The sequence below is a fragment of the Terrapene carolina genome, unplaced genomic scaffold (genome assembly GCF_002925995.2).
Source record: "Terrapene carolina triunguis isolate 2854851 unplaced genomic scaffold, T_m_triunguis-2.0 Scaffold613, whole genome shotgun sequence".
Lineage (NCBI taxonomy): Eukaryota > Metazoa > Chordata > Testudines > Emydidae > Terrapene > Terrapene triunguis.
The window spans coordinates 609,179-634,091 of NW_020664964.1; the positions used below are offsets into that span (position 1 = coordinate 609,179).

A 24,913-nucleotide genomic window follows, 5' to 3' on the forward strand; every position below is an offset into this window, starting at 1 on the left:
AAAGGAGAATCCTACTCTAGAAAGTAAGGAGATGGTCTAATGTATGTATTGTTATGGCAAGCTTTGTGTTGCGGTCTTCCAACCAAAAAAATGGGAGCAATAAATGTGCAGAAGATATATGGCAGATCCCCAATGTAACTCAAGAACACTTTCTGAATTGCTCCTTTTGAAAGTTGCTTTATGTAGCCATTATGAATAATTTCACTGACTGTGATACATCAAAGCTACCTATTTAGGATGTTTACTAATAGTGACTTTTCATGTTTTAAATCTGAATATTCGTACTCACAGAAACTGAAGTGAAATGTATTTAAGTCACAGAATAAAGCGATTGAACTCTTGTATTAAAAATAAATCATGGCACTGATTTATTAGTTTTTTTAAATGGGTTTCTTTATACTCAGATGAACGTAATGTTTTTCTTCGCAGGATTTGATTGATTTTGTTTTCACTGCTGTGACACCAAAAATGCCAGTTTTAGAATGCATGTACATCAAACAAGCTATTGACCTCCTACAGGTAGATACGACATCAGGTTATCTGTCTCTTATTCTGTTATTTGTGCCTGGATATTGTTCAGAGCAGGCAATGGTTACACATTGTGTCTTTTTTACAGGGTTTATTGGCAGACAGAAATGAGAAGCAACCCAGCCAAGAGCATCTAGCTCGCTTGTTTGTTTTTGCTATAATGTGGTCAGTAGGAGCTCTTCTGGAATTGGATGACAGAGTGAAAATGGAACTGTTCTTACAGAATCATCCTGCAACACTGGAACTTCCAGCTGTGAATGGAGAAGAAACCATGTTTGAGTTTGGTATTAGTGATTGTGGTCAGTGGGAGCACTGGTCAAAGAGGGTTTGTATGCCATAATATACTAGTTCTTTCTTTTGAGTAAGCGTGATAAATATATTTGACAAGAAAAACATTTTTTTCACTCATTAAAACTTGTAATTTAGTTTGGAAAATTATGCCTAATAAATTACCATAATATTCTTTTCTGAAGAAGTTTTTCTCCTGTCACAAATATTTTGGGTCAGAGATTGGGAACAGACAATGGAAATAGTTTGGGAGTGAAACAGGAAAAAAAAAATCCTGTCTTAACTTTCTCCAGTGCCTGTCACCATAATATAATTAAGTTCCCCAGCAAAGACCAAAGTAGTCTATAAAATGGATAATGGGGGTGCGGGGAGTGAAAATATTCCATCAGTCTTGCACCCCATTCAGGAAAGCAGGGCAGCCTACTGACTAAATGCTAGCGAACACTCTGCTTTCAAGAAAAAAGGCTTTTCAAATTGTGTATTGGTTTTGAGTTCACATGCAGTGCCCTTATGGTTCTGAAGAAAATGTCTAACCTATTGTTTATATTATTTCTATTTCAGGTACCTGAATATGTTTATCCTAAAGATTCAGTGCCAGAATATACTTCCATCCTAGTTCCAAATGTAGACAATGTCCGAACAGATTTTCTAATGGACACTATCATGAAGCAGGGGAAAGCAGTTCTACTTATTGGAGAGCAGGGAACTGCAAAAACAGTTATGGTTAAGGTACATAGAACAGAAAAAAATCCTCCCATCTTCATAGTACAGCATTGGTACAAAAATAATTGACCTGATCACATGTGTTACACTGAAATGGGCAGGTTAGAAAATATGACTGCCCACCACATTAAATTACAGTAATTCCCATTGAGACATTTTGCCCAATACACACAAATTGTAGTTCAGAAAAGGACATAATAGCTATTTATCATTTTGCTAGTGATGGTCACAAGACCATGACATAATTGTTAGGGAAGTCACCTTTTTTTTAGGTGCTGTCTCCGGATTTCTCATGAGAAGCTAGATTAGAGAGCTTGCTAACACACTGCCTCTGGCTGGAGCATTTCTTATATTTCTATCCATGCTCTCTCTGTGGCATATGCATGAACTATCCTTTTGATCCTTTACCCCAACATTATTTGTCCACATTGCAAAGACTTTTTTCAGAAGCTAAAAAGGACAGAAATAAAAACTTCTTTCTTCACTTGGAGATTTTTCAGAGGCCAAGTCTAATGGTTCTTATCTGCCCTCTTCATTGGCTAATAGAAAACCACTTACTGTTCTTTTCTCCGGGGTGGGGGGTGGGGGGGATGCTACAAGCATTACTCTTAAAGTACCCAATATTTTGGTTTTTTTTTTTAATTTATAAAATGCCCCTAGTTAGTCTCATGGTCCATGTACAAAATTTAATAACTTACTACATAAAAACCCAAAGTCTAGAAGAAAAGATCTACTCCCAAGTTATAGATTAAGCACCAGTGCACCCTCTAGCTATTCTGCTTCCCCTGGAATGTGAATTTTAAGACCCATCTTAAAGTGGTTTGTACTGATGCCAGTGGCAATTAATGCTACTTTTTCAGTTCAGCTGTTGGTGCCACCATGCGTGCCAATATAATGTCAACTTCTGTTCCTGGCACCAGCTGGGAAAACTATTTTAGCAGCATGAAGGGGAGTGGTATGGATGGTGGTCCTGATATCCTACATACTGGAATTCAGCCAGATGCTAACAATCTCCAGCCATCAGCTGCCACTCCCCTCCCTAAAAATATGGAGAACTTATTCCAAGGAGTGACTTACCTCTTATCCATTCTAAACAGAAAAAGAATATCCCTTCACAGTGGGAGGCATAATTTTAAAAAGCACCAAGATCCATTCAGTCTCATTTCAGATTAAGGATTACAGCAAACTGCCTCTCCAAGTGGTCGTCCTCCTCCTCCTTTACTTTACTCCTTACCTGCACCTTATAGAATGGAATTCCTTGTGTTCAGGAATTGCCAAATATGTGCAACTGCTTTCATAAATAAAACAAAACAAAAATCCCCAAGTACCTTTTTGAAATGGAAAATTTCAGGAGTTAAACTGAAAATTTGGAAAAGTTTTGTGTGTGAATACATGGTGACAGTTATAATGAGGCTGGTTTACAACCTTTATTATAGTAGTTGCTATTGGGAGTTCTACTGTTCTAAGAGTAGAAGGCCTTACTTACACTGGTGTCATAGAGTGGAGAACGAGGGCCAGAATCCGGTTAATAATCTGACATTGAGAGTTCCTGACCTACAGGTGTCAGAAATTATTTTTAGTAACATGACTTCTGCAACAGATCTCAGAAGACCCATTTAAGTCAAAACTATTTATTCCATATATATATATATGAGCATTAATTATTTGAGCTATAATTATTCTCACCATGCGAATACTTTGTACTAAAAAAAAAGAGACAGGATTTCTTTTGAATTGCTCTTGCATTTGTAATGTTACACAGGCTATTATTAATACCATAAGGAAAGGGATGGGCAGTGAAATGCTCCAGTTAACCAGCTGCCTTTGGTGTTCTTCAAATACCCCAACTATGGATGTTCGAGGAACATCATCTTTTTGTGTCTTTCTCAGAAAAAGTGCTTCTAAAAGGCAGCACTTCTGAAAGGGAGATTCTGGTTTTGGGCAGTCAGCAAAATCAAGATCCTAATGTTGTTCATCAAAATATCTTTTTGGGGATGGAAAATATTTTCCTTTCTGATATAGCTGATTTTCCTTTCTGAAGTACCTCGCTAGTTCTGTTGTGGATCAGGTAGTTATAATATCTGACTAACAGTAATGCAGAGCTCTAAATATTCTTTGTTCTGAGGTTCTGAAATTGGAGAATTTCTGTTTGACTCTGTTATAAATGTAAGAATTTAAATTATGTTTGGTATTTTCATCCTTATAGGCAAAGTGAATCTTTTAAAACTGTTCAGTTAAAAACACAATTGAAAATCCCAGGTTTTTATTGCAGCATATGTAGAGACTTATCCTTTTAAATAAAATATCAGAAAACAGTTTCCTCCTTAATGTACCTGCCTTGACTTCACTTGATTTCAGGGTTTGTGAATTTCTCCTTTGGTACAGTTGGTGATGTTACACATACCTAAAGCAGTGCAGAGAGTTGAACCCCCTTGGGTGCTTAAGGTTATCATCAACAGTAGCAGGGATAATATGAGTCTGTGAACCCAGGTCTTTGTAGGTAAAAAGCTTTCAGACCTTAACAAAGATTCTCTGCATTATCAGGAAAAGAGAAATATCAGTCCCTTTGATGTGCCTGTTTCTCATTTACACAAGTGCCCCTTTACCTTCAGAAAAAAACGAGTTTAAGATTTATTTGCATTACATCAACAGTCGCAACAATTGAAGACATCTGTTAAAACCCCGTAAATTTTAATACTATACATAGATTAAGAGTTTTTTTGAATTTCAGGTTATAGGCTCATAATGTTTGTTTTAAATAAGCTTCTGTAAATATTTTGAACTAAATAGTAAGTCCAGGATTCTTAAAAGTTGCCATTGATTTTGGTTGCTTCTATCCATGGGTGCCCAACTTGAAATACCTTATGTCTGATTTTTCAGATGGGCTGAGCTTCAGTGTCTCTCATTGACTTCACCTAGAATTGTGGGTGCTCTGCAGTTCTGAATTACATAAAACATGTGTTTATTTTATAGGGTTATACCAGCAAATATGATCCTGAACTTCATCTGACAAAGCGCTTAAACTTCTCTTCTGCCACTCTGCCAAATATGTTCCAAAGGAGTATAGAAAGCTACATAGATAAAAGAATGGGCACGACCTATGGTCCTCCAGCTGGAAAGAAAATGACCATATTTATTGATGATATTAACATGCCTGTGATTAACGAATGGGGTGATCAGGTGAAAAAATGTTAGCATTAAGTAATGAGTGAATGCAGATGCTTCATGTGTACATAAAGGAGAAGCCAACTTGATATAGTGGTGTTTTTAAGACTTTGCAAATATTTTAAGGAGAACTGAAAATCCATATTTCTTGCTGGGTGTGTTTGCAATAAATACTAGGCCATGTCAACAATGGGGCATTTTGCCTAAAATTCCCAACCATTTGTAGCAATGGTACCATGGGCCAACAGTGTTTTATAGGCTGTATCTGTAGACCTGTTCTGAACAGCGTTTAGACAACACAGAGCTTAAATGCCAATTGGCAACCAGAGTACTGTCAATTCCAGCGTTCCTACCATTACTACTGATGGTTGTGGAGAACCGGGCATAGCACAAGTGCTAAATACTAGAGGGGAAAATAGCATAGGATGACACATACCTGTGATATATTGGATTATAAATACCTCAATGCTACTTTTCCTCATAATTGATGAGAAATTGTCAGAATAGAGTGGTCAGAATTAGCATTAAGCTATTTGATAACCATTGTAGCTTTTAGGCCTTTCATCCCAGTTACCTGTAGTACTTGTGGTGTTTATGAACTGGCTGTACTGAAAGGAATGGGAAGTAAAGCAGTAGTTTCTATTTTCTACTGAAACAACTATGCTTATCTAGATAGGAGAAGGGAGCATGAGAATCCAGGAAGCAATCAAAGCATCTTTCCTTCCTGATCAATCCAGACTTTAAAGTGCAGTTATCACTAGCTGGATTCCAACACAATAGTTTAGACAGGTATTTAGGTGCCTAGGTATTTACATGAGTTTTCAAAAATTAATAAATGAATATTTCATATACCTGCCCTTTCTGGAAGTCTGTCTTCAATTTAATCACTCATACACTGGGACAGCAGGCATCCTTGCTGAGCCTGTACCTCTGAATCTGTAGCTCTGTGAACCCCAGCCAGGTCCTGCAAGCCTTGTAGACCTGGTTTGGAAAGTAAGGATCCTCTCAGTTTCCTGCTTCTTTTCCCTTTGGAAGTAGAGGTTATTCATCATGGACTACTCCTTAGCCTTCCCCTTCCCATCCAAAGCCCATGTTCTATCATGTCTCCTCCTCTCCTTCCATCCAGCCCCCCAAACCTGTCTCTCTCACTTCCCAAAGCCCCTATCTAACCATCCCCGCTGCTGAATTAACCACTTCCACTCACTCATCAAGTGTCTGTTCCAGTCATTGTATGAATGCGTGTCTCTCTCTCTCTGTCCCTTCTTGGGCTTCCTGGCCCAGCTGATGCCTCTAGTATGTGGCTGCAGGCTGATTTCCTACCCACCTGCACTTCATGATCTAGGTGGCACCTCACCATGCCTAACCTTGAGGTGCTTAAGTTTTCCTAGGCACCTTCCTTCTCCCTGGCCCCAGTACCCTCTTGCATTGTGACAAACCCAGTTGGTCACCTGGCTATGACTACTATATATACAATTCTATGCAGCCAATGCTGTGCACCTGCAGCTGCTGGTCCCACTTACCATCCTGTATAAACATTTCTGAGGTGCTTAGAAGAACAGTTCTAAAAGACAAGTGAGGTTACTAGATAGTTTTGAAAATTCCTAGACAAGTAATCAGTTACATCTGCCAAACCGGACCAGAACATTTGGAATAATTTATTTGTTTTCTTTTGTTGCTTTCCTGAATGATATTCTGTAAACAACATGATTCACTGCAAAGTACTGTGCCTTTTTCTTTTGCCTGCTCATTTATTGTGTAGGAGATTAGGATTCAGATGGACTGTCAAGAAATAATACCTGATTTATTCCCTTTATGTTTCTGTAAGATCACCAATGAGATTGTAAGGCAGCTGATGGAGCAGAAAGGTTTCTACAATTTGGAAAAGCCAGGAGAATTCACTAATGTGGTTGACATCCAGTTTGTAGCTGCCATGATTCACCCTGGAGGAGGTCGGAATGACATTCCTCAGCGCCTCAAGCGTCAATTTAGTGTTTATAACTGCACCCTACCTTCCAATTCGTCTATTGACAAAATATTTAGAACAGTAGCTGAAGGCTATTTCTGTGTGCAGAGAGGCTTCCCAGAAGAAATATGTAAACTGGCATCAGCATTAGTACCTACAACTCGAAAAGTCTGGCAAGCAACTAAAGTAAAGGTAAAAAAATGTGTCTTTTGTTAACAAGCCTATACTTGCACCATGAAATGAAAAGGTAGGAGAATTATGTCTTTTTACTATAGCATAGTACCTGTGGAATTTCTGCTTTGATGATGATTAGTATCCACAGAATCTATTGTCTGTTGGAAAATGTGATGGTGACAATGATTCTGATAGGATGATATTATTATTTTGTTATTTTATGCTATTTGTGGTAGCTCCTGGAAGCTACGCAGGTGGGCCCCCATTGTACTAGGCGCTGCACAAACATCTAGTAAATATAAGTCCCTGCTCCAGGGAGCTTACATTCTAAATGGCAAAAAATTGCAGGGGGAAGAAATAAACAAGTGAGACAGAGTGCGGAATATGGGAACAGAGTAACAAAAAATAATAGAGTCTTAGTAATTCTTAGCTGATCACAAGCAATACTCATAACTTGCCATCTGTCTAGCTGTAATCAAATTGTATTTTTATATGCATTTCTGAGGTAATGATAGGAGACCTGAGCAAGTAATTAACAGAGAATAACTTATCATACAAATTTTGCCTCTCTTCTGTACATGAATTGCCTGCAAATAGATTATGAAATTTTTGAATTTATTTGAACGTCTTCAGTAAATAATTCTTGGTTTGCAGATTATTTGCAGATGATTCACTGTAAATATGCAATATCCATGCTGTGTTGGCTAGCTGCTTACATCACATGATGGTGTTTCTGTCCCTTGCCTGGATGATGAGCTTAACTAACACACACACAGTGGGAACGGCAGATTTACAATATAGAATGTAATTTAAAATTCATTTCTGGCAAATGCTAAAATTTAAAATGTTTTTTCTCAAGTTTTTATGCTAATAAAGCTTGAGTGCTCAAATGTTCATAGATATTGAATATGAAAAGGCCACAAACCCAGTTAACTCACAAATTGTTTTTGAATTTGAACAAATATTCACAGTCAATTCCAGTTGTCATAATCCTCCTTGGTCAGTAGGGTTGTGACCATGACTTGAGGCCTGGAGAATAGGTGTATGGAAAGGGGATGAGGAACTGTGCATATTATATGGGCCTCAGCAGAGACACAGAGGAACAGCTAGTCAAACTTTTTATAGTGAACAATTTATTCAACAAATATAGCCCTTTTTTCTGTCAGTGAATTGTCTAAGAAGAAATTGTAATTTTTACACATTTGTTCATTGTTCAGAATTGCTCAACACATAGATTTTACCAACATCTTGAATTACAGATCACCGGTGATCTGTTTGCAGTGAGCAGTCAGTCAATTATTTGATGTTCAGGATATTTGAGATCTGTGACTGATCACCAAAGTCATATGACATTTGTTTTGCTCGTTGATTGGCTGACCAAATTGTTATCAACTGCTCCACTTTCACCTGAATTAATTTAATGAATCACAAAACTAATTTCATTTTCTAATTCAAATAATATTGGTTAATAGCCTGAAATTTTTTTCTTGTAAACATTCATTTGAATAAAATTTCACTCATATGAATGCTCATGAGAAGCAAACAAAATAAGGGGTGCATGTCTCTGAATTGGGATAAAATGTTTGTAAATACTTTCCCCCACTATTTACCCCACTCTCCACAGAGGGAACAGTGCCCCAGGAGAAAAAAAAAGTGTATTTGTGAACTATTAGAACTCCAAATTTGCTAAATATAAAACAAAAAGGCTAAAGATATCCATTACCTCAGTTGTCTTTGGAAGAAGAGGGAAAGGGGTTACTTTGCTTTTAAAGTTTTTTGTTTAAAGAACTCCGCTCACCCTTCATCTTCCTCCATGCTCTTTTTCTTCCTCCCTATCCTCCCTCATTTCCTTCCTCTTCTTCCCCCCATTTCCCTTCATTACCTTGTACTCATGCTTGCGAACAGGACAAATTTCTCAAAAAGAACAAAAAGAGGGAGACAAAATCAGGGGAAGAGGGAGGAGAGGAGTGAGGGGCCAAGAATTGCAGCTGTTTTTAGTGAGGCCTTTCATTCCATGGTTGGCTGAGCTATCCTGACTGCACTTCATTCCTCGTTATTGTGGCTTTGAAGATTTCCGGAGAAGTTGATATCCCACATATAAGTAATTTATGAGCTGATCATCATCCTAATCTTGTTTTACTTTCATATGTTAACTGTGTTCTAAATATCACGAATGAATTTCTGCCTTTAGTGCAAAATTAATTTTGAAGTTGATTTAAAAATTCAGTGTTCATTTAATACCACGGGGATAATTATTAAAGAACTATTTCAGTGTTTCTTAAGTAGTTACTTGAACATGGATCTAACATTCTTTTGTAGATGTTACCAACTCCAGCTAAATTTCATTACATCTTTAATTTACGAGATCTCAGTCGTATTTGGCAAGGAATTCTTACAGTTTCTGCTGAAGTCTGCCAGAACACCAGTGTTTTGGCTGCTCTCTTCCAGCATGAATGCAGTCGTGTTATTGCAGATAGGTTCATCAACCAAAATGACAAAGGCTGGTTTGAAGATATGATGAGAAAGGTAAGATGAATGATGTTCAGTATTCACTTTGAAGGAGGCTTACGAAAAACATAACTGATGATGGTAATATACCATGTTTTTTTGTAGATTGCATCTGAGGATCATTGTCAAGACTTACTAGGAAATGACCACAAAGAATTATACTTTGTGGATTTTTTGCGTGATGCCCCAGAGGCCACTGGGGATGAACCTGACGAGGTAGAGCTAGAAGCTCCTAAAATTTATGAGTCTATTCCTTCCTTTGATAACTTGGCTGAAAGATTACAGATGTTCATGCAGCAGTACAATGAAACCATCAGAGGAACACATATGGACTTAGTATTTTTCAAGGTATTTGTCTCTCTGATTGACAGTAAAAATAGTTATTTCTGAAAGTGCCCCAATATACAGCCCTTCCTTTATAGATTTCTCTTTATTTAATGATGCATGGATTTTATCTGGTCCTGCCAAGATTGTCACTGAAGTTTGACCAAACCTGCCAATTCTATGTTCTGTGAAGAACTCCTGTATCTCTTACAAACAAGCCATATAGGATGCTGTTTATGCCACCAGGCTTTGCTGCTGCCACTGTTCACACCAGTTATTCAGTCACTTTCCAACTCCCAGTCTTTTCCTTCTTCCTGCCTTGAAACTGCAAAGCAAAAGCTTGTTGCATACACTGAGAGCATCCCCTCACTAATTTTCCCCACCCTCCTACCCATTGAGGCTACCCCCTCCTAAAAGATCCCTTGATCCCTTTTTCTTCACAGACACTTCTTTCTGTCTGGGTGTGGTGGACTTACAGACCAGTTTTTTATTGTATCAGCTCTCCATACTGACCATCCTGTCCTTTGTCATGTCCACTGCAAGGGATGGGCCTGTTCCCTGGGGCTGAGTGCATGGTTTTGAACTGAATTCAAGTGTGATCGGATTAACAGAAAGGCTTGTTTTATTTATTGTGGTCACTGTTCAGGGCATAAATAACATGCTTAATAGCATATGAATACAGTGCTCTTTTACTTTTCCTATTTAGACAAGCTGCTGTTTAGAGAGGTTGTAAATATCTCTCCTCAGAAACCAGTCTTTAGGAGCCTCAGTAGGCTTCCTTCCTGCCCCACCTCTACCCTCAGAGTCACAGGTCCTCTTAGCTCCCCTGAGAGCAGGCACTGCGTATGACATGCTCTTGTGTGAGCATGAAATAGGGATGCTCTTTCAGGGCCAGATCTGCTGCCCATTGAAGTAAATGGGAGCTTTTGCATTGATTTCATAGGGCATTGGATTGGGCCCTGAGTGGACACCAGGTGAGGATCTGGCCCCAAATGAAAGCAATCACTAACTGATGAGTTTCTACATGAAGATGATAGACAATTTTTTTTGGTCTTTACATCATTTTAACAATGTTTTCTTTATGCAGGATGCAATGATCCATTTGGTTAAAATATCCCGAATTATCCGTACTCCGCAGGGAAACGCCTTGTTGGTTGGTGTGGGTGGATCTGGAAAACAGAGCTTGACCAGATTAGCATCATATATTGCTGGATATCAGAGCTTTCAGATTACTCTAACAAGGTAACACAATGCAATATACATAGATATTGATATATTGGTTCCTTAATCTGCTATATAAATTAACCATTCACAATTAATTTCAAATAGTACAAAGCCTTTCAAACATTTCAGCCCTAATTGTAAACTACATTTTTCAGCCAAAAGTGCACATTGAGATGCACATTTGGCAGATGGCAGAACTGGGTAGATGTTCTGCTGCCTTAATAATACACGGAGATACAGTAAAAACTTTTGGCACAAAGCCTTTCTTCTTCCTTTAGGTGATTCTGGCCCACGGTGTTCCCCTTTAAAATCCTATTTAAATCCTGCTTCAAAAATCTCTCACTTTAAAATGACCAGACTGAATACTTCATTAGGTCTCTCTGTGCAGTATCACTTGTAAATAAACATTTTGAGTGAAAATCTTGCAACTGAAAAGATGCTGGGAGCTGTACCCAAGGGAAAGGGAAAAAAGACATGTCAAGCCCCTCTAACCTCTCAGAGAGGTAGAAAAGAGAGAGTCAGCAGGAGAGAGATGGGGTAGGCAAAAAGAAAGAGAGAAAGCACAGAAATAGGTTCAAGACAGCATAGAATTTAGTTCTATATCTGTAGGATTCCACTCATATTCATGTGCTGAATAAAATATTTCAGAAACTTTCAGGAATGGATAAATGTTGTGGTGATCAATATAACACAAATTACTGTAATAACCATAGTCACTAAGTGTAGACTAAACTGATGGATTGCTTCAGGTGCCCTGCAGTAGCAGAACTGGGAATAGCTATAGGGCAATGTTAATATTGTGAGGGAACTGCCGCAGAATTTAGAAACGTTTTCTGGGTAATTGATTTAACTTTGAATCAAAGGTTTGTTATGAAGTGCTTAAGAATTAGTTATGTGGATATTACAAGTATTATTTATTACTTTTAGAAGGCACATTAGAAACAAAATGATCATTTCAAAGATGAACTGATAAAGGAAAGGGGAAAATATTAATTTCAACTTCCATTGGTTAAAGATACAATGGATAAAAATACCAGTTTATTAACTATTGTCCTGATATTGAACCATCTGAATTCAACAGCAAAATGACCATTGGCTTCATATGGACAACATTTTTACATATTTGATTTGTGAACAAGCTGAGTCCCTCCTCTGTTGTCAACAGAGCACATAGACCCTGAGTTAGTGTCCAGACTCACCCCTTTTTGGGGTTTGACATAATTGTTAATTCGAAATGAATAACACAACATAAACCTCAGCCTAAGCTTCTACTTTAAGCTTGGATGTTCCTAGGGCTTTCCTTTAAGGATCCTCTTGGTTCTCACTCTCAGTTGCCCTAAAAGACAATCTCACATTCTTTATATCTTGGTTAGAAGTAATTGGACCCATTCTCCAGTATGACTCAGCAGTAATTACTCTGAATCTTAATGAAGAACTTTAGCCCCTGAGTCTTAGTGACTCATCAATGCAGTCCCACATTCCTAGACAGGGTCTTAGTCTTGCCACCCTATTAAAGGATGTAACTGCATTAATTTCAGTGAAGTTGCCCCAGTGTCTGCCAGTGTTCAATTTGTCCAAATGGTGTAAGAAAACCTAACATAATGCAATAGATTGTGTTTGTGAAAGGAGATGTTGTAAATGAATTTCATATTTATACATTTTTATCTAACTAAAGTAAGCCAGAAAATATTAAATTGTTTCCTGAAATGATCTATTTATTTTGTTTTGTCCATCTTTAACTCTTTCTTACCTTAGAACATATGGCATTAATAACCTTATGGATGATCTGAAAATTCTGTACCGCACCGCTGGACAGAAAGGACAGGGTATTACCTTTATATTCACAGACAATGAAATCAGAGATGAGTCTTTTCTTGAGTACATGAACAATGTTTTGGCTTCAGGTGAGGTTTCCAATCTTTTTGCACGTGATGAAATAGATGAAATAACACAAGACCTGATATCTGTGATGAAGAAAGAGTACCCAAGACGTTCTCCTAGTAGTGAAAATCTCTATGACTATTTTCTTACTCGAGTTCGCAACAATTTGCATGTGGTTCTTTGTTTTTCTCCTGTTGGGGAAAAATTCAGAACTCGTGCACTAAAGTTTCCAGGTTTAATTTCAGGATGTACTATGGACTGGTTCCAGCGCTGGCCTAAAGATGCTCTAGTAGCTGTTGCACAGCATTTTTTAACTTCCTACCAAATTGAATGCACAGATGAAGTAAAACAAAGTGTTGTTAACACTATGGGAACATTTCAAGATCTCGTAGCTGAAAAATGCGTTGAGTACTTTGAACGATACAGGCGTCAAACATTTGTGACTCCAAAGTCTTATCTGTCATTCATCAGTGGCTACAAAACCATCTACAGAGAGAAATTTGCTGGTGTGGGAAATTTGTCTGACCGCATGAAAACAGGTACAATACACTTTTTTTTTTTTTAGAAAGAGATATGTATATATAATATATATATAAGAATAAAGAGGTTGCATTCCTTCTCTAAATGCCAAAGTCAACTCACCCTTAACTATAGAGTCCAGAGTCACAACTGGTGCCTCCATTTTATATATTGTGTGTGTAATAATTCCTTTGTGGTACAACTCTAAAATTTTTATGTACAACTCTAAAATTGACATATTTACTTTTTAAATGTAATAAGTAGCAATGGTTTTTTATGAGTATAAGGGAGAGGTTTGGTGGTTGGAGAGGACATGAGAATATGAGAGCAGAGGTGATGAGAAAGGGATATGGAAGGCAGAAGGATGGAGGAGGAGTCAGTGAATGATGAAAAGCTTAGGAAAGAGGGTCTGGAGAAGCCCCCAGCACTGCCATTTTGCTCACTCCCACTGCCCTTTGTGCTTCCTGGTGGTTCTGCTGCGTTTCGGTTTGTCTGTGGTTGTGGGTGTGGGTGTGGGCAAGATTTCCCCTATAGGATAGATCAGTGTAATTTTCCAATCCTACTCCCATTGCTGTGGATAAAAAACAGAGTGGGACCAGAATTGGTCCAAAATGAATTGTATATAACATTCCACTCTTAGATCTTGCACAGCTTGACATATCCTTTAGATCTCTCAAAATGCTGAACATGTCAGAGACAATTATTATTTCTAAAACTCTTTTGTACTGGATGAGGAATTAATGGTTTTGATACCATTAAAACCTACGTTGCAAAATTAACATTTTATGGAACGGTAGTATACCATTAATAGTTACTCTTTTATACAAAAAATCTGAGTCACAGCATTTCAAAAAATTACCCTGTTTGTTTGTATAAATTTAAATTAAGTGAGCTCATTTCCATCAGCAAGGCAGCTACCATAATTGGTTTTCAGTTATGTTGTACAGTGTGCTTACAAAACACTTGAAATTTTCACTTCATTAACTTTGTATGTTTTGTAGACTACAAGTGAATTGTAAATTGATATTAATTAATAGATAAAAAACCCTTTGTTCACTTTAAGTTAAAACTGCTACTGTGGATGTATTCCAAGAAATGGTACTGCTAAAAAAACCCAAAAACAAATTATGCATTTAAATGTATTGAAATTAACAACCAAAGGACGGTAGGTAAATATTCAAATACATTCACAATTAATAGTCAATTAAATAAATATACCCAGGTAAAATTTCCAAAACCAAGCTTAACTCTTCCCGAAGTTCCTGATCAGCAGCATTCATCCTAAAAATCTGCACCTATCCATTCTACGAAACACCACGTTTCCTCAGTTCACTATTGCACAATGAGGCAGAAAACCCAATCTACTTTATCTACCCTTTCTCTTCAGACTGGAAATCTCTTTACAGCTTTCCTATCCACCATCCTCTCATGACTGAGTTCCAACCACTCAGATAAAGACCACAGGCCAGCTCTTTAGTTGATATATATCTGCCTAGCTTCATAGAGGTCAGTGGAGATATGCTGATTTACAATAGCTCAGGACCTGTACTCACACAACAACTTTCAGCCAGCCCAGGCAGCCTGCAGACCTCAGAGTTGTGTATTCATTAGATCCATCAAGTACATTACTTAGTTACCACAGAGGAGAGTAGGGAATCAGCCCATTTGCAGAATGTACCACATTTTCTTATGCAGTCAATGATTTCACCAATTTCTGAAGTAGGAGGGTGGCTAGGGGCTTGATCCTGCAGTGTGCTGAGCCCCCTCAGCGGCCAGGGTAATCAGCTGGAGAAGAGGGTGTTCAGAACCTCACAAGAATATTCAGTACCTTAAATAACGCTGAGCACCTTGCAGAATTGAGCTGTACAAACATACCCCTGTAGATGGCTGGTGGATGGCTACACAAATGCAGAATTGTCCTTGTTTGGAGAGAATGCAAAGTAATGGTTTAGATACGTCCATTTATATGTGAGGTTTTTTTATACATGATTTTTTTGGTCTGTTTCTCTCATTGTTTGTTAAAAATATGGAGCCAGTCCAGAGCTCAGGAGCATACTGTCTGTCTCTAGCTCCCCCCACCTCCCCAGATTTCCATGTAATGCTGAGCTTAGAAGCTCAACATGGTCTGCTGATCTCCTGAGCTCCTCACATCTCCACCTCTCTGCTTTGCCCTGTTCTATGGAGCTTAGGAGCAATCTAACGAGTTCCTGTTTCTCCTGGTCTCAAATGGATTTATAAAGTGCCTGTCAGGTCTTATAAAGTTTATAAAACTGCACACCACAATACTAAATCTTAATGATTTTTTAAAATCTCGCTTCATATTTCTGCGCTAATATTAAATTAAATGGCTGTTATCCTGAATTAGTACCATTATGTAATGTGGTCTGGTAGTTTTAAGGAATTAAAAACATGCATAAAAGGAAAATAAATATTTAAAATTAGTCATCCAAATCCATATTTAGGAACCTGAGTAAGTGACCCTGGAGCATGATTCTGATGTCCCTTACTCCAGTGAAAATCAAAAGTAACTCTAGGGAAATAAATGAAGTTACACAGGTGTAAAACAGGTTTACAATAAGTGAGATCAGATTTCAGGCCACTTACTCATGTTCCTAAATATGGATTTGGATGACTGATTGTAGGCACCGAAGTTTGAACATTTAGGCTTACATCTCACTTTTACCTGCTGCATAAATATACTGTCATAATTTGATTTAAACAGGTCTTGCAAAACTCATGGAAGCTGAGATTTCAGTAAACCAACTGTCCAAAGAACTGGCAGTGAAAGAGAGAGACTTGGCTGTTGCTTCTAAAAGAGCTGATGGCGTTTTACTGGACGTGACTATGAAAGCCCAAGCTGCTGAAAAGGTGAAAATGCAGGTCCAGAAGGTGAAAGACAAAGCCCATGCCATTGTGGATGAAATTGCCATTGATAAAGCAGCGGCTGAGGAGAAGCTTGAAGCTGCAAGACCTGCACTGGAGGAAGCAGAGGCAGCACTGCAGGTCAGAATTGAATTGATCCCATGACAATGCATACAGATAACGAGAGTAATGATCATTATGTGTGGAACCTAGCGCATTTAATTATGTTTGTCCATCTTCAGCAAGGCAAATCAGAATGCTGAAAATGCATAAACTGACAGGTTGCTGTTGCCATATTAATTGTGAGTGAGATACAAGGTCTGGAAACTGCAGTTGAATCAGCTGGACACCTTACGCTAAACAAAATCACATACTACCTTTTGGGTTAGATTGAACCTAGCTAGGCAAAGGTGCCCTGGGGTGAGATTTAAAAGGATGTTTCCTCAACTTTCACTCCTAAACAGAGGCCAGGTGCAATCTCAGATTTATTCTTCTGACTGGCAAAGTCCACAGGACTCTGGCACTGGACTGCTAACCCCTGTACAGAAACCCTAAAGGCCGGGCAGGGAGCAGAGGAGTAAAGGTGGGCAATGCCTCTCCCACTATCAAGCAGCAGAGTTGGGCTCCAGAGGGGAGTGCACAGTGTAGAAGATGCTGCTTTTGTGTGCATTCCCTCAGCACACTTTGGCCTGATTCTTCAATATGTTGCGCTATGTGTAGGCTGCTGGGTCAATGTAAAGTGAGTCGTACCCATTCTACACTTCTGAAGTGATTCTCCTCCTGTACAAAGTAGGTGCAGTGACAGTTACATTGGCTGCCTCTGTGTGCTGAGGTATAAATTCAAAAAGGGAGGCAGGTAGCCCCCAAGGGACATAATGTGCAAAAATGTACACTGCACTGATTCTCTGGCTAGTGTCTAGTTAAAGCAGGTATACGTGGTGGGTGTAATCTAGAGCAGCCACAAGTCTGCTCTTATCACAAGTGCAAAGCTGGTGGACAGGGACCCTGCTCAATAACAACACCTGGCAGTGCCATTCTTCTTGTCTGCGCTCTGCTGACGTCCCCTAGTGAGACATGTCTCTTTTCATATTCCCTATCCCGTATTCCCATTTTGTATAAGATTGATGCCTGGCATACAGTCCATGGAAATAGCAATCTGTTTTCCTGTGTGTATGGTAGGGAGAGTGTCAGATAGCCGAGGGGATGGCTAAGGCTGGAGCAGGAGCAGGAACAGGCATAAACTGGGGCAGGAGCAAGCCGAGGCTGGGGGAGTCTGTCAGAACTACCAGGCAGTTGGGAATCTCCCAGCAAGGTAGCAACATTGAGGAGACTGGAGTGTCTGCTTCCATTAGGAACTTATATATCCGCCTGTGGATTGGCTGGGCTTTGTTGATTGGCATGCCCCTGTCATAGGACCCGCAGGCAGTTGCCTCTGATGACTCACCAGCTCAGGCTCAGGGATGACTCATTACAGAGAGTTGCCCACAGGCAGCAGCAGCGTGTTTGTGTAGACTCAGCATGTAAAAGTCACTCAGGACAAGAGCTAATTGGGAACTTTCCTCTGGAATGATTTGCTGATGGAAAATGCAGTTTCTGCAAAAATCAAAAATTTTGAAAATTTAGATTTTGTAAAAAATATTTGATTTTCCACCTGGTTCAACCTGAATTGGAATATTTCATTGTGCTGAACTGACCTGAAATGTGGTAAGATTCACTAATCCAGGGGTTACAATGCTCCAGCAAGCCACTGCGGCAGACAAGAGAATGAACAGAAGGGAATAGGGATGTCAGCTGTAAGGCCCACTCCTTTAGCTCCTCCCCTTGCACAAAGGTTGTCTTATCTTCACTTGTGCACATAGGTGCTGGAACTAAGGGTGCTGGGGGTGCTGCTGCAGCCACTGGCTTGAAGTGGTTTCCATTATATACAGGGTTCACAGTTTGGTTCAATGACTCTCAGCACCCCCACTATACAAATTGTTCCAGCACCTATGTTTGTGCATTTATGAAGTGAAAACTATTGGAGAATCAGGTACACCAGAACTGCTTGCAAAACTGCAGCTGCAGTGTTCATTTTATAGATACAACTTTGAAACAAGTCAATTGTGTCTACCTGAGGCACAGGACTTCTGGGAGGTGCCACCAGTGTATAGCACCTCATCATTACCTCCACTATCCATCCTGGGTAGTGGCTAAGCCACAATCTTGCCCTTTATGTTGAGATGTAAAAGGCTAAAAAGATACACTACATTTTGAATTTTAGTTAGATTACATTGGATTTGAAGAGACATTGGTCCCTGATGGAGACATTCATTAATTCTCATGCACTTCAGTTTGCAAAGGATAGATGCTTAAATAAGAGGATCATTTTCTTTTGTAATTTTTCAGACTATTAAACCAGTTGACATTGCTACTGTTCGCAAACTGGGTAAGCCTCCTCACTTGATAATGCGGATCATGGATTGTGTGCTACTTCTGTTCCAAAGAAAAATTGATTCTGTGACAGCTGACCCAGAACGAACATGTGTGAAGCCATCATGGACTGAAGCTCTGAAGCTAATGAATAATTCAGGATTTCTCAGCATGCTGCTTACTTTCCAGAAGGTAACAAATAAATTACATCATCATTCCTCATAACAACCCCTATAGATCCACATGACCATGCCCTTTGTGTTTATATTCTGTATAATTCATAGTAGCTGTAGTTCAAACATTGGCCTGATTAAAGCTTTTTATAGTTCATAGCTTTTTTGTGCTTTTTATATTTGTACAGAACTTACAGTCAGTCATGTAAGTAAGCTCATTTCTTTTTCACTGATCTTTATTTTTGTCGTCCTTTCTGCCAAAGAGAACTGGATGGCTCAGGAGCCTAGCAAGAGGCTGGTAGGCACAAATGTCCCAAGCAGTGGGTCAAACCCTGAAATCCTCACTCTGGTTTGATTCAGTTCTTGCTCAGGCAAGCTCTTATTCTTTAATGGGACTTTGCCTAAAAAAGAATGGATTGAAGTTTGAGTAAGAATAGCTGGAACTGAACTACTATGTTTGGAACAGGCCACAACTTCCTACCATTCATCTCCTTATGTTACCAGGCCTGTTTGCATACATGCATGTAAGGTCTTGTCTACGTTAGAGAAATTTACGATTCTAAGAACTGTTGGGTCATCCTAAAAGCTTGTGAAATGCTTCACATCCGCAACAAAAGTGTTCCAAATGGTCTGCATGTATTCCAGGAACCATTCTGATTATACTTCCTTTCAGCAAGTATAAGAACTGGTTCACTCTTAACTGTTTCATTTTGAACTATTTTAGTGCCAATGTGGATAGAGGTTTCTGGCGTCCTAGCACAAATCATTCACATATAGTCCTTCCATGATTGTGCTGCAGCGCACCAATCACTGCTCAGATGCCTGCACTTGATTTTCTGCATTCCACTGCACAGAGGTCAACTTGACTGGAAGCCACTTACTCATAGAAATATCTCTGCCCACACTATGGAGCTCTGCTGTGTGAGCTATTTCAAGAGCAGACAACTTCTACTAGCAACAGATCTGCAACAGCTTTTTCTCATCTCACAACAATGTCCCAAAGAAGACAGTTTATATGCATGCTCCCAGCTGGCCAGAGGCCAACACATGGGTCCTGATTGTAGTGTGAAGAGGAGATCCAGAAGCGGCATGGGAGAGAAAACACTCGGGTGTTTAACTGGATGTCTGAGTGATGTTTGGAGCTTGGTGCAAACCAGAGAAGCAGTTGATAACAGTAAAAAAAAGACCCAGATGCTGTGGAGCCAGGCCTAGAGCTGTGGGGATCACAGAATCTATTTGAGGGGAACCAGGATCCTGACACAACTGGAGACTTAGTAGACCTGAACAGGTTTTAACCATGGTTTCTGAAATGATGCTAAATACACTTTATCCTTATCTGCATGTCAAGTTAAATTAATTTCAGCACTGGTTCAGATGCACACTTGGTTGATGCCTGTTGTCAATAATGGGTAATTTTTGTAGTGCATGGAGTCTCCACTCTCCTTTCATCCTCAGTAGTGGTGGTCACTCCCTCCTGAGGCATATTGGCAGCATGAGGAAACTTCAACTGCACCTGTTCAGCCACATCTTGTCATGGACCAGGAGGTAGGTGGTCAGGCCTAGTGGTTGGAACAGTGGCGGTGAGAGCCAGAGTCAAGAACCAGGAGGCAAATCAAGGGCCAGAGACAGTGTCAGAGGGCTGGGACAGGGCGAAGGCAGGACTGGAGCATGGCTGGAAACAAGGCAGGAGCAGAGCTGGGAGTAAGGCAGGAACGAGGCAGATGCAAGAGAGATCACAATTGTTGGTGAGTGCATTGAGCAGTTGCTGTCCAAGTGCTGCTGCTGGTCTTAACAGCAATCCTGGCAATGGGACTCAGTCAGGTGATCTGGTTAATCAGGGCTGTAGTTAGCCAGTTGATCCCAGCTACATATCCTCATTCCTGACACCTCTGTAGGCAGTCAGTTCCTAGGACTCTTCATCTGGTATCTTTCCCAAACCCTATAATCACTAAAAGTAAAAACAAGAAGAAAATGAGATTAAAGACAATGAGGCCTGTTTATGCACTCCTCTCTCAAGTGAAACTCCTAATGAGCTGTTCTGTTTGTCCCTTATTAATACTGTATATGTTCCGAGTAGGGTGACCAGATAGCAAGTGTGAAAAATCAGGATGGGGTGGGGGGTAATAGGAACCTATATAAGAAAAAGACCCAAAAATCAGTACGGTCCCTATAAAATTGGGACATCTGGTCACCCTAGTTCCGAATGGTAGTTCTCAATGCGTTTAACTTTACTCCAAGGAATCAGAACAACTTCTATCAGAATGTCTAAATTCTTGTAAATGATACTGGCAAATGGAATGAAAAACACTGGAAAACGTCTTCCATTTTTGATTTGTGATTTTCTTGCCTTTCTCTTTCTGTACACTGAATTTCTGTGTTAGTGTATATAGTGGTGGGGAAACCTCATAAGTTTTGAGTTTTGAATTGGTTACAATGCTACATCTGAACTATTTGATGTAAATCGTACTTTTTGAGAGATTTCCCTTATCACCTGGTTTTTCAGGGCCAGGAATGTCACTTCAGGTCCTAGACGGATTTTAGACATGAATCTATTAAAAAGCAAAATCATTAACTGCATTTTTCAAACCTCTAAATAGAGATTTAGACTGGTTCTTATTCCACCTATGCTAGTTTGCTAAACCCCAAAATTGAATAGGAAGAAATAAAATCTAGATATATTTCAAACATCCAAATTTCAGCAAACTTTCCTTGTTATAATGTAACTAAACCTAATTTCATCTATTTTCATGACTGTCTTTGTAACCATTACATTAGCTAGTGATCTGTCAGGAGCCAGGCAGACATTTCTGTCAAGTACCTTCAGAACAGAGATCTATTACTTTGATGTTATGAATAGGAGGATGATTTTTAGACTCATTAAAATAAACATGGTAATAAATTGTCCATAAAATAAAGTTTGAAACATTTAATACTTCCTCCATTAAACAGTCATCCCTACCACATATATTCCTTACCAGTACATATTATGTTGTTTAAGGGGCTAGTTTCAGTTTTTTCCATTATTTAAATAATTATATAAGGACCACGATCATCATTTCTTTATTGATTTGCCTTTTAATGTTCTCTGTAATTTGTGAGAAAAATTGAGATTAAAATAATTAAATGGAAAGTTGAAACAAATTCCTTTTAAAATTTAGGATCAACATCAGTATTATCAGCAATCCTTGTAGAGCCAAATAGGGCTTTTGAGATTAAGTCCTTTGATGGTAAAGATGAGGCCATGTTGCAGTGGGGGCTTCAGGAGGAATTCTGGCTAACTGTGGGGAGAAGCAACTCCACTACCCATAACAAGGATGAAAGGGTGCAGCCTGCACTTCCCTCAACACTGGTAGGTTTGCTAGTAAGTGTGACGAGCGGCTGTGGCTATAGTCCTGTCCTCACCCATCATTCCCTGCTCCTTTGGGGAGGCTTGCGTCAGCCAAGAAGAGTGCATTCGCTCCCCAATCAGATTGTAGCTGGCCTTTGCACAGGTGCGAAAAGCATGAGGAAAGCTCCTTGCATTCTTCCCTCCTCCTGGTGCATCCATATTGAACCAAGAGTGACCTAGTCTTTAATAATTTGCTTTAATTGTTTGTGTTCTGCTTTCAAATTCAAACTACTCTGCAAAATCTGATAGGTTGCTAATTTTTTTCAACACACTCTGAGCACTGAATACAGGGAAAAGTTCAAAAAGAAAATTAAGACCATAAATGGATTGCTTTAAAACTGGTGTTAAATTATTGAAGTCATATGGATATAAATTCTCCATCATCTTTCTAGCAAAACTTTGACTAACTTTATCCTATATAGGTACAACCTAGATTTTTTTTAAAAAAGTGTAGAGTACCATATTCCAATACTGAGTGAAATATAAACCCAAATACAATACTCTGGGTGCAATAGTAATATAAATGATTATTAATAATAATAATTAATAGGGATATTTAATATATACTGGTAGGTTTCAGGAGAGAAGCAGAAGAATGAATTTGTGTGCTTGGGAAGTACACCTAGTGCAATTGGAGAGAGATCTGGAGAATTGAAAAGAGGACCAGCAATTAAGTAACAAACTGATAGGAAAAGTGTACACTGCATATATTTGTTCCTGCCTACTCTGTGATTTGGAAATGGTGGGTCTTATGGAGATCTAAGAAAAGGAGATACAGATAGTTGAAAATAATATACTGGGGAGAATGGCAGACAAGCAGAGGGTAGACAGTGTGTGCCTGGAAGAAATTAGGGGGAAGATGAACTTGGGACTCTCAGTGATAGAGAGGCTGGAGAGTGCACACTTGAGGTGGGCTGGACATGTGATAAGAATGGAAGAAACCAGCAAAGAAAGAATGGGAGGAAGATGGCAGCGAGAAAAGACATGGAAGACTGAGAGTACGATGGAAAGACTCTGTCAAGAGAAGTTTGAAGAGAATACAATGGCACTCCGAGACCTGTGAACCTGTGCCATGGACTGGCAGGAGTCGTGAAGAACTGTGGGCACCTCCTGCCCCATGTAAATGGGAAAAGGAGTTGAGAAGTGAAATGATTTAATATATAATGGCAAATCACTTTTTAAGAAAAAACATTTTTGAAGAACAATATTATTTTACAGTGATATTGTAAAAATAAGTATAATTATGCACACTGTAAAGTGATTATTATTTTGGTAAGGATCATGTCTTCATACTGTATGTTTGCCTGAAAATTAATTGGTCACAATCACGTAATTTAATTTATAATTTAACTTTATCTTTAGATTTCTTGCAAATAAAATCCTCTAATTACAGTTTTTTGGCTTTACAATGTGTTCTACTTTTACATGCATGATAAGATGATGTATTGTGTTTTTTTTGTGTGTGTGTGTGTGTGTGTGTGTGTGTGTATATATATATATATATATTTCTTTTTTGTTAAACAGGATTCAATTACAGGAGAGATTGTGGAACTGCTACAGCCTTATTTAGACATGGAAGATTATAATCTGGAGACTGCTAAAAAAGTTTGTGGGAATGTAGCAGGTCTATGTTCATGGACACAAGCAATGGCATACTTCTACAGTATTAATAAAGAAGTCCTTCCTCTTAAGGTATTTCATATATTTATTTTCCACTAGTGAGAGATGGGTTAAAATGCTAAAACACATGGATTAAAAATAACTTCTCATCACAGTTGAAATAACTAAACTATTTACTTAGAAACTATGTTAAAAGAACATTAAGGTTGGAAAGTCAAGCATTTAAAAGTTGGGAAATGCCAGAATTAAGTTTGCTTGTGCAACTTTCATTCAACCTCTGATGCATATACGTTATAATATAGACTTTAACTGCATGATCACATACTATTTTTTTAGACAGGACCTTGCTCATTCAGAGCCCAGCTTCTCCTTCTCCTTCACTCTGCCTGGGCTCCAGCATGAAAGAATATTGAAAATACAATGCAACAGTGGCTCCCTGCTGAGGGGCAGGCCCCAAGTACAGAGGAGAAATGGGTACACTTTACCAGGGCCCAGTCCAAGGGAGGGGCTCAGCCAGAAGGCCACAAGCCCATCACCATGACAAAAAATATCTTTAATTCGTGTGTCTGTGTGGGCTGGGATGGGGGCCTGTGTTATGATTCTCCCTTGGGCCTAGTGAAAGGTTGTTTGGGGCTTGCTGCTGGGAAGAGCAATTGCAAGGAAATTCCTGCTCAGCCTCCACAACCTTGGGATGGAGCATCTTCTGTTCAGTTCATGAGTAGAAGCTGTGAAGAGCTGGAGCAAATGGGATCTTTGGAGAATTTAGCTGCCAAACTCTAACAAATCTCTCCTGAGCGTATGTGAGATTTTTCTAAGGCTTACTTGGGCAAACGTGGGTGGTTTTTCACTTTGATAGAAAAAGATACATTCCTGATACTAGGATGCCTCTGGGACTAATTTCAAGTCCCTGCTCCAAAGTATGGAGATGCTAGAGCAGGGGTCAGCAACCTTTCAGAAGTGGTGTGCCGAGTCTTCATTTATTCACTCTGATTTAAGGTTTCGCGTGCCAGTAATACCTTGTAACATTTTTAGCAGGTCTCTTTCTATAAGTCTATAATATATAACTAAACTATTGTTGTATGAAAGGAAATAAGGTTTTTAAAATGTTTAAGAAGCTTCATTTAAAATTAAAATGCAGAGCCCCCCAGACCAGTGGCTAGGACC

General features: G+C 39.1%; 1 protein-coding gene across 1 annotated transcript in view; it reads left to right on the forward strand.

The window, feature by feature from the left end:
• The window catches only part of LOC112107756 (dynein heavy chain 5, axonemal-like), a 273,895-nt gene that overhangs the window by 142,818 nt on the left and 106,164 nt on the right, over positions 1-24,913 (forward strand). Inside the window, exons 48-59 of the mRNA XM_026659242.1 lie at positions 430-519; positions 617-853; positions 1,378-1,545; positions 4,513-4,719; positions 6,530-6,859; positions 9,161-9,367; positions 9,455-9,697; positions 10,761-10,915; positions 12,653-13,317; positions 16,020-16,300; positions 18,545-18,760; positions 23,654-23,821. Of these exons, the coding sequence (XP_026515027.1) occupies positions 430-519; positions 617-853; positions 1,378-1,545; positions 4,513-4,719; positions 6,530-6,859; positions 9,161-9,367; positions 9,455-9,697; positions 10,761-10,915; positions 12,653-13,317; positions 16,020-16,300; positions 18,545-18,760; positions 23,654-23,821 (2,967 nt within the window). The remainder of the gene's footprint in view (positions 1-429; positions 520-616; positions 854-1,377; positions 1,546-4,512; positions 4,720-6,529; positions 6,860-9,160; positions 9,368-9,454; positions 9,698-10,760; positions 10,916-12,652; positions 13,318-16,019; positions 16,301-18,544; positions 18,761-23,653; positions 23,822-24,913) is intronic.